Source organism: Hipposideros armiger, unplaced genomic scaffold (genome assembly GCF_001890085.2).
Source record: "Hipposideros armiger isolate ML-2016 unplaced genomic scaffold, ASM189008v1 scaffold_52, whole genome shotgun sequence".
Lineage (NCBI taxonomy): Eukaryota > Metazoa > Chordata > Mammalia > Chiroptera > Hipposideridae > Hipposideros > Hipposideros armiger.
Window position 1 is genome coordinate 706,401 of NW_017731402.1, and position 10,422 is coordinate 716,822.

The following is a 10,422-nucleotide window of genomic DNA, read 5'->3' on the forward strand; positions in this document are numbered from 1 at the left end:
CTCAGAGCTGGCGTCCCCAGCCAACTCCTAACCAATGCGCCACTGGGCCAGCCCAGAGATTTTTCTTTTTCTTTCTCCCCCACTGCATGCACCCACTCCTCCTTCCTTGCTGCTCTAACCCTGGCATTGAGAGCAGTGCCTGGCAAATAGGGGGCACACAATAAATATTTGAGAGAAAAAACAGAATGAATCCTATACGAGAATTTGATTGGGTAGACTATAGAATAACATAGTGCTAACTTAATTTTTTTACTACTTTATCGAAGTAAATATTAGAATATTTAAATTGTATAATTTACTGATTTATGTCATGACACATGCCCATGAAAACAGCATCATTATCAACACACTGAATATGTCTAAACTGACCTTGCATGCCTAGAATAAATACCAATTTCGGTATTTCTACTACAACTTTAAACACAAGTATACACTCCAATAGTAACAAAGCAATTAAATATGATTATTTAAGTCTTTATTGCATTCTTAATATTTCCCATCAAAAAATAAGAGAAGGGAGAAAGGGAGGAAGGGAGGGGGGTGGGAGGAAGAAATGGAATTATAATGATTATGATATGAGTTGAGGGGATTTTCAGTTCTTGATGGATTGGGTCCCTACTTTGATATTGATAAGGGTGCTATAATTATTTGCAGGTCAGAGGAAAGATAAGAATTTTCAAAGTGAAGAAACATGAAAGATTTTGAGAAATGTCTGTATGTTCTTAATTTTAGAATGCTACTATTTTTTCAAATTTAGAATTAAAATGTAATAGATTACTTTGCTATTAATTAGGATCCTGGGAATATTAGCAGAAATATTCAGGAAGCTATCTAAATATCTGTTCACTGACAAAAGCAATTGACTTATTATGAATTATATTGTAATGAACAATCAAGTAAAAACTAGTTAATTCATTTATGCATAATAATTTTAATGTAAAAAGAAAAAAATTCACAAGCTATGACATAATTTTCTTTAAGGCATATTTTAAGCAACTAATTCAAAAGATATACTATATCAGTTGTTTAAACATGTGTTAATGATAAATTGTAACAATATATGTATTCAAAGTGAAACTAAGTTTCTTTTCACCTCTCACCTCCATGTAAGCAAGGCCCGCCTCAGACCTTCTTATCCAATATACTGATTAGTAGAATTATAAATACAATTATTTACACTATCCCTGAACTACTGTTTCTTTTTGTATATTTTCTGTGTGGTACTACTTTTAAACTAATAAATTTCTCTGCTGTAATCATTCATCAGAAATATTTATTTAAAAACATTTCAAATGATAAAAGCTGAAATAAGGATATAGGAAATAATCTATATACAACAAATAAATGAAGCCGCTGATGCCACTAACAAGATAGTTTTGTATTTGAAGAGTTCAGCTCATTTTAGGCTTCTGAAACTGCTTCTTCTTATTCTGAGGACATCCAAAGACCATTCCAAGTGAAGCTGGAGACCCCATAAGCAGGTCCTACCTGTACTATGTTGAATTATACTTCCATGTTCAAAAATGAGTATAGTGAAACCAAAATAAAACCCAAGAGTGTCTTTCCATTTTTGATGTTAGAATACATTATTCTAATGGAAACCATCCAGGTTGTTAGATTAGTTAGATGGTTTCATTCCCAAATCTCACATATTTATTACAATCGAGCATGATGATTGAGGTATGAGAGGAACCTAAGTGATCTACAAGTAAAAGGTGAATTCTCCTACCGCACTGCAAATAATTGAAGCAGAATTCATAATCCCAATTTCTCTACAAATGTGCCTGAAAATATATCACCAAAAAAATCTTCAATGTGGCATAAAGTCATGAATAACAAATGTTTAGCGGGGAAGCTTTTCTGAACTAAGTTCTCATGAGGGCAGTCCAACAGGTGAAAGGCTGCTCATCTCAGCAAAATATTTACTGTATTAGTAAGTGTTGCTTCTGACTGTCATCCACCTGATAATACAGAGAGGCAACAAAGAAGCTGTTTGTTAAAGTAGCAAAAAAAAAAAAAAAGCATTTCTATTGCTGGGAAATACCTCGGACTATGAAGTAGGCAGGTAGAAGGAATATCGATAGCGAAGACAAAAAGGTTGGAATCCTTCATCCATAGTTAGCTGTGGGGAAAATTACTCAACCACTCACAATATCCTCCCCTACAAAATGTGGACAATATATCACCTGCTTCTAAAGGTTGTTAGGAGGATTAGAACAATACAGGTAAAGTGCTGAGAATTGTTCCTAGCATAGGTTAACTGTGCCCTAAATGTTTATTAGACAGCTATAACTTAAAAACTACCAAGCAATAAAAATATGAAGTATGAAACACACATAACAGTCATGTAACATTCCAAGGATTACAGTACTTTGACAAATTTATAAATACATTACTTCATCTCATTTGTACATATCTTTAAATAGTTCACAGATAATACTGATATTTCACATTCCACACTGAAAGGTTTGAAGCGTCTTTCCTGAGAAAATGTAGTTATACACCAGAGGTGATAATCGAAAGGCTTAAATTAATTCGACCTTTTGGGTGAGTAAGGTCTCCTGTTATTCCTTTAGTCGACATGCCTTCTACTTTCCTGAGTGTCAGCAGGTTTGAATTTCTATAAGTTAGAGTATGGTTTTACTCATAGCAATCACAAACCACCTGTAATGAACATATGTATCAAAGTATAAGCACATTTTCACAAAAGCATTAGACATAAAATTCTAATTCATGAATTCAGATTCTTTCTGGTTGCAGGTAGCAACCACTGTTCCTTTGAACCCATAACATATACATTTTATGGAGGTATGAGCTAATGGCATTGTGTTCTAGTCTTCCCACTTTCCCCCAATATTTTCCTCAGATAATACAGTAAATAGTGAAAAGAAAATTAGAGTCTCAAAGTGCATTTTTGTACTTATGTATGGGTTGCCTTTAGCAATCAATTTTCAATCCCAAGTGAAGAACAGTGGCTCCCTAAGGTGTGGCGAGGCAGCCATGATTCTCAGCGTTTGGAAGGATGGGTGGGTTGGAGACTTAGCTAAGTCGAATTTTCTGACATAATTCAGTAGAGAATAACTGTCCCACTCACAATAGGTCAGAAGGTGAACTTACCTCCTGGTGTTTATTGTCCAAAACTCAAATTTAAAATGTAACATTTATTCATACACATATGCACTCTTCCTTATTTATATACATAAAAACCACTATCAAAGCTCGAAGTTGACAACTTCAAACCATTCCTTTCAGCAAAAGTCTGAGAAAGAAATTCAGCTTTCTTTTTTAACTTTAAAGCGGAATTCACGTTCCATCATGGGAAAGTACCTGGTCTCCTCACTCATTTAGTGCATTTTAAAGAAAGAGTTTTCTCCATCAAATGCATATCTGTTTGATTTTTCTGGAACGTCCTCTTCTTGCACAGCTGCTGATGTATAAACAATTGCACCTAATACTGGCACTGAGCCCTTTTCACATGCAAATTTCGACTGTGTTTCAAGGAATAAATAAGACCCACAGTGACCATTCTCATTCAGATCTTCATCCAGCCAGTTCATTTCCTCAGCCTAATCAACATCACATAGGGGGTGGTGCCTTCAGTCCTCAATTCACTGTAGAAAAGACCACACAATCATGAAAATCGAGCACATTAAACAAAAGTGATATAATTGCCCTAACACCAGCCACCATTACCATCTCCACCACCTCTATACCACCAAGTCTGGACTAACTGCTTTAATCTGAGAGATGGTGGTTAATTGGTCGATTCTGACTAATTCTCCATGAGACACAATAGAATCACATTGTGGAAGCTTTAAACTTAGCTGTACTAGGTACAAGAGTGAGGGGAAGTAAGAGAATGTTAGAGCTTGTGTCAGCCATTCCACTCAGTGAAGATTCGCACCAGGGTGACTTGGATGTTTTAGTTCTGTGGGTTTCTCAGAGCCTGAACGTCCCTCCTCACTGTGCACGCACATGCACACAAATGTGTGTGTGTGTGTGTGTGTGTGTGTGTGTGTGTGTGTGTGTTGTTGTTGTTGTCCTTATCTAACACCGTGACCCCTAATCTCCAGCAAATGACTTTTCTGGTGTTTAACTGAAGAAACATCTGTATGTTCTAATGCTTAAGAAAAAAAAATTGTTTTTTGTTTGTTTTGTACTTACTGAGAGATGGCATGGAAATATATTTTATGGGTGATTTAAGGGATTTGCTGAGATTAGTTTTTAAATGCACATGACGTTTTCTTATGGCTACTTTTATACTCCAGTCTCTCCCTAGAGTTATAATTTCATTGTATGCTGGTGAATCCAGACTTACCAAATGACACTACCGCTTACATTCTCAAAGCAGCCAATTGGCCATATTTCATTTTGAAAACATAAGACCTGCCATTATATCATGAATACTGGGATTTCTATTTAAAAAATCATAAAACAAAGGGCATATTCTGTCCCATTTCCCTATTTGAATTAGAAAAATTTCCCATGTGACCTTTCCCAAATCATAGGAAGAAAACAAATCTTTAAAACTAAAAGGCCTTTAACAATTCATTAACTGTAGCTGAAGAATTGGCCACAGAGAATGACCATTCTCTCGCCAACACATCCCCTCTTTATTAGCAAGAGTCTCAGCATTCACTGCCGGAGTAGTTACAATATGGAGACAACCAATTGGCTCCGTCCTCAACTCCACTCTGGCTCCATTCCCTCCAGGGTCAAAGCAGATGAGGTTGACCACGATGCCTCACCATTCCGAGGGGAAGGGTATCTGGGACGGAAGAAAAAAATTGACCATCCTCCCTTCCCTTGCAAAGCCTTCTGTTTGTCCTTCTGTCCTTAGCTCTTCATCCCTCTCCCCACTGAGGTGACTACCTCCCTCACTCTGAAATGTGGTCATTTTGCTTCCTTCTTCAGTACTGCTGGACCTTACTTGCTCCCTTTATTAGAAGTTGCACGGCTAGTGGCCAGAAAGTTGATAAGGTGGTGTTACTGTAGGTAGAAAGAAAAGGGCTATGGGGAGAGGCGGGGGAGGAAAGGAAGGAGAAAGTAAGGGGAGACAAAGAAGGAAGGAGATGAAATCATTCTGAAGAAAAGGTGCAGCCACCAGACTGGCCAGAGCTAGATTCCGGTGGTAGGGAACAAATCCAGGAAGCCATTTTGTCCTTCAAGGTGACCTTTAGCTAGTTATAAGGGATTCTAGTATTATCAGCATTGTGAGCAGGGAAAGTCTCCACCCTGTCTGCCGCCATGGCAGTTCCAACAAGGGCGAAATGAGGACAAAATCTCTCTTCCCACCAGGAAGGTCTGATCAGCGAGACCCCCTAAAACTTGAATATTTAGTGCACTCATTTTAGAAGGAATACATTCCTAAGCCTCTTTGTTCTCTGGCACAGTTACTCTTCTCCTGGCCTGCCCACCTCCACTATTTTGGGAGTGCACTGTCCTACTCCTTTTAATAAATTCACCACTTGCTTGGCTTATTCAGTGTGTCCTTGAATTCTTTCTTGTGATGACACCAAGAACTACGGGTTTTCTGGCAACCGTAGCATCTGGGGACCCAAAGAGTTTAGGAGACTTGATTCATAATGGTTTCTCTCTAGTCTCTAGTTACAAATGTCATTAGCAACGTGAAGCACTGTAGCAGGGGGTTCTGAGGGAGATGAATCCGCATGAATTCCTAGACGCGTGCTAATCACAGCGGGCCTGCTCAGGCATTGTGCGGAAGAGAGTTTCAGAAAATGGGCTTCTGCCCTAGAGGGATTAGGCTGAGAAATTCAAAAGCTGCAAGAACAGGAAGTTTTTAATCATTTTTTAAATGGTTCATGTAATTACAGACTATGTTCTCTTTTATGTGATAATTTCATAGAGTATTATGTGAGATTTGAGCCCAGAAGTCTTATTTCTTTTGTTTGTTTTTTCTTTACAACTTGTCACTTCAGATTCTGTCAACACTGAAAAGTGACTTTGATGGTTTCAATTATCATATCGATTGCTTTCCTAGGTCATTACCGTTGCTTGATTCGGTCATTATTAGGTAGTTACTGAAGACACATCCCCTTGACAATGTGGGAAGTAAAATGAAATACGAGGACCTATCCCTGCCCTCTTGACATTTACAGTGTCTTTGATTTGAGATACAGACATGGACATTTAAATAAACAGAAACTATTTATGATTCAAATGCTCATTGATGGCACAGAAAATATTGGTGATGGAGGGACGAGGATGATAGAGATGATGTGTTTTGTTTGGAGAAAGTGTTGAAGCTGAGATTGGGCTGGTTTTACAGCAAAAAAAAGAAAAAGAGGAATACTATATCTAAATTTATTCATTCATTTATTTAGTAAGTATTTATATGTTAGGCTTCAAGGATTCAATGGTGAACAAGATTACCACAGTTCCTATCCTCAAAGAACTGGGAAACAGAGACTAAACAAACGATTACCTAAGTGTTGATGCATTGGAATCTTAATCAGGTGGGATGAATGTCAACGTTCATGAATGTTCAGCAGAGGTTGTGAAGGCAGATGGGGGTAGGGGAAGAAAGACCTTACCTTGTAGAGATGGCCTTGGATACCATTGTCCTAGGAGTTTCTGACCAAAGTGCCACCTTGGTTTTCAGCTCTTTATTCTAAAGTTGAAAAAACATGTGCAGAGATCACATTTATCAGCCACATGCTTAATGCTTCTGCTCAGCCCTACATCACTCTGTGGCAGTAAGTTTGTCCTTCCAGTCCTTCTACTGGAACACAGAATGTAGCCAGTTGAGAGTCACTATTATCTCTGAAATTACAACCACACTCACTAGCTATGTGGTCTCATTTAGCTATTTAACCTCTGTGTGTCTAATTTCCTCATCTGTGTAAAAGGTATAACCAGGGTTTCTTCTTCACAGGTTCTGAGAGGAGACAAAAATGTGTCTTGGCTCAGGGCCTGGAACAGATCTTTAAGACTAAAAGGCAGTTGTTTATAAACCATGTTGAGTGATTGCCCATGGATGGTATGTGTACATGATTTTCTTGTGACATTTGCTTATCATCATGTCCTGATTTGTATAGAATGAATATATTAGTTATGTACAAAATAGCATAAGAAACATATTTTATCAAGTAACATTTGCCAACAGGCCACTAAAGTAAGAAAAGCGGTAAGGAAATGAATGCCTTTAGAGACATTTCTTAGAAGAGGCTCTGGGACATGGATCACATCATCTGAGGCCCCCTGAGGTAAATTGGTCAGCCCTTAATGGACACTTGAGAGGACACTAGTTTTGCGCTAATTATTCCACAATCGCTGTGTTTTCAGCTGTTCAGAGCTGTGAGCATCATCGTTATGAAACAAATGGTCTCTTATAACCTAAAGAAAGCCTGAGCCTTGAAGAGGTCACCCTCCAAAATAAAAAGAACAGTGGTCCTCTGGGAAGGTAGAAATGCCAAAATTGGGTGAGGTTTACAAAATTTAAGATGTGAAAATATTTACAACCTCTTTCTGTTCTTATGCTTGTTTTCATCTGTTGAGGGAAAGCTGAAAGAACATGGCGGAAGGAACAGCGCGGCAGAGTGCTGGGAGCGTGATCATGGTCTATCCTGGGGAGGAGAAAAACTCCGAAAGATGATGAGGTTTCCAATGGAAGTCAGAGCATCTCTGTATTCCATGGGACAGGACAACATGGCAGGTGGACAGCAAGCAGGGAGTCCAAATACTGAGAGAGGGAGTAGAATGGGTGACCAGGTCCAGACAGTCAATGAGTAGCCATTTGACAAAGTCGAGCTGAGGTGGCAGCACCAGTGGGGTCCTCAGGTACCCCAACCTCAGTGGGGGCCCCACCGCACTTCCTGTGAGGTAGGAGCACCGCCAGCTTAGGACTGCAGCTGAAAGACTCAAAAGACCTTTCCTAGTTAAGCGGGGATAAAGTCTCCTAACAGTAAATCATACAGCTTTATGGTAAGTTTTGAAACACTGAAAAATAAGAAAATTACGAGGCTCCTTGAAGTGAGCGAGGCCTGAGGCAATGCTTGGAAACCACATGGATATGGATGAAGTAAAAAGAGGAAAGAAGACACCTCAGGGTGGGTGACACCAAACCTGGCTATCTGCCTAGAGCTGAATTCCACAAGAGTGGCTTTGACCAAGCTTTCTTGATAAAGAGAAGTTATCTTTCTCCTCAATAGAGTATTTTGGAAAATTTAGATGAAATTTAACAATTATTTAATAATATTTAACATTAATAACTTACTATAAAGAAAGTTTAATAATACTTTAATAATTAAGAGTACCTCCCCACAAAGCTATAATTTCTTATTCTTAGAAGATGCACATACACACACACTCACAAAAAGATACTCATATATATACACACAGACACATGCATGTACACTCAAACACAGACATTCAGACACAGGCACACACAATCACACACACACCCATTCACATACAGACATACTCAGTGTCACGCTGGCACATTATCATGCACAAGCACACACACATAACATTCATACACAGGCTCACCGATACACTGAACATGCACACACACACACACACACACACACACACGCACTCGCACTCACACAGAAATGCACAACAGATTCCCTCCTTACCTGAGCTTCAAGTGTGTTAACTTTTTCTCTCAGATTTTCAATTCTTTTATCTTGTTCTTTTAAATTATTTTTCAGTCCTTCTATCTAAGAATTAGAAAACACAATTGGAAAAAAATCTTGTCAGACAACAGAAAATGAAATCAGAAATTGTACAGGTTTCTACGGTCAAACGACGTTCACCCAATAAAAACATTAAATCCCCAAGCATTAGCGGACTCAGCAGGCTACAGGACACAGCAGTGCAAATTGGCACTTTGGGATGAGAGCTTGTAGAGGGTGCCGTTAAACATTTGAATCTTGGGAAAACCTGTTTAAACCAAATTCAGCAGGAGTGCATCTGTAGAAAGAAGCATCGGTCATCCTTTTGTGTCTCAGCTATGCGAAGTTTTCATCCTGCAGCTGCAGAGGCCAGTGGATTCATATGCAAGGCCAGGTGTGCGGAAGCTCCCTAAGGCAGAGATCTGGTCAACCAGTGGCATGATGAGGGGAGCTTGCTTTGCTCTAGAAGAAAAGCATCAGCCAAGGGTCAAGATGGAACTGGAGAAGCGGGGTGATGAAGATCAGAATGGTGCAGCAAGAGAGGAAACAGGGGGATTCTAAGGCCAACTCGGCCACGACCAGCTCTGCCATTTAACTACTGCAGGCCTCAGTTTTCTCATCTATAAAATGAGAACATGGGGCGCCCCTAAGTCCTTTCTGGCTCTCAAGTGCCATGAGTCACTTCTCTTGGTAAGGTCCTAAGTCGAGCAAGTACAGATGCTACATTTATGTCAGGGAGGTATTTGCGTTATTTAGAAAGACTCCTTTTGGAAACAAATATTAGGTAGGAAAATAAGCAAACAAATAAACAAACAAACAAATAAATAATAAAATAAAAAATAAAGGTCTGATTTCAAGTGTAAAGCAGAACCTCCAAACCAGCTCCATACATAACTTGACATTATTGTTATGAGTATACAATCCACCACCCATCTGGCTGCCATCACAATGACCTTGTCAGGATGTTCCCAGAGAAGAAAGGCCAGGCAACAGCCCTGTCCTAAGATACCTCCTAAGTAAACTTACATAAAACGAATCAATCACGCCTTCCTCAAGAAAAGGCGGAGTCGCCTCATCTACAAAATCTTCTAAAGAAGAGGGTCCATTATCTGGCTCAGGACTCTTTAAAAATCATGGAAACATCTAAAGGGCAGTTAAACACAATTTCCTAAATACCTTCATTGAGAACATTCAAGGTGTTGGCATACAGACAAAAGAGGGCATTGAAAACAGAGCCATGTTGTATGGGAAGAAAAAGGAAGTGTCAGTGGCGAGCAGTCTCTCGCTGATTGTAACATCCTGGCAAGCCGCTTGTGTTTGGTCTTCTCACAGCAAACAAACCATCTACCCGAGACACACGCTTGATTAATCTGACCTCCTGGATGACACTGCGCAGATTCTGATGCTGGGAGAGAATCACGAACTGCAGATGAGAGATCTGCTCCTGGAGAAGGGAAATTTCCATTTGAAGACCCTGGCAACTGGAAAAGCAAAGGGAAAAATAGGAGAAAAAGATCACTTAATGCATTATACAGCTGTTTTGCTTTGGAGTTTTACAGCTGTGCTGCCAGGCTCTCCTCACTCACTACACTGCTACTGGGCATCATGTGGATAAGATGCCCAGGGTCCCATGTGCCACACAAGACACACCAAAGATAAACAACCACGAAGTAGCCTCTAATTAGCTCAGACACAAACTTGAGCGAGAATATCAATTCATGTCAAAAGCTCCTTTCTGGCCACCTGTGACTCCCCGCCCTCCAGGAGGTAGTTGAGTCAAGTTGTA

The 10,422-nt window shown here is 39.5% G+C and overlaps 1 protein-coding gene across 6 annotated transcripts in view; it reads right to left on the bottom strand.

The window, feature by feature from the left end:
• Positions 1–358: 358 nt before the first annotated feature.
• CCDC68 (coiled-coil domain containing 68) overlaps positions 359–10,422 on the bottom strand; it is a 51,744-nt gene continuing 41,680 nt past the window's right edge. For 4 of the 6 annotated variants that reach the window (XM_019640598.1, XM_019640600.1, XM_019640599.1 and 1 more), the window contains 4 exons: positions 10,012–10,117; positions 8,598–8,681; positions 6,555–6,631; positions 4,462–4,768 (listed from right to left, as the gene is read on the bottom strand). In XM_019640598.1, the coding sequence (XP_019496143.1) occupies positions 4,684–4,768; positions 6,555–6,631; positions 8,598–8,681; positions 10,012–10,117 (352 nt within the window). In that variant the 3' untranslated portion in view covers positions 4,462–4,683. Of the gene's footprint in view, positions 3,612–4,461; positions 4,769–6,554; positions 6,632–8,597; positions 8,682–10,011; positions 10,118–10,422 lie in introns of those variants that run through there. The other 2 variants (XM_019640601.1, XM_019640596.1) reach the window with 2 other exon arrangements.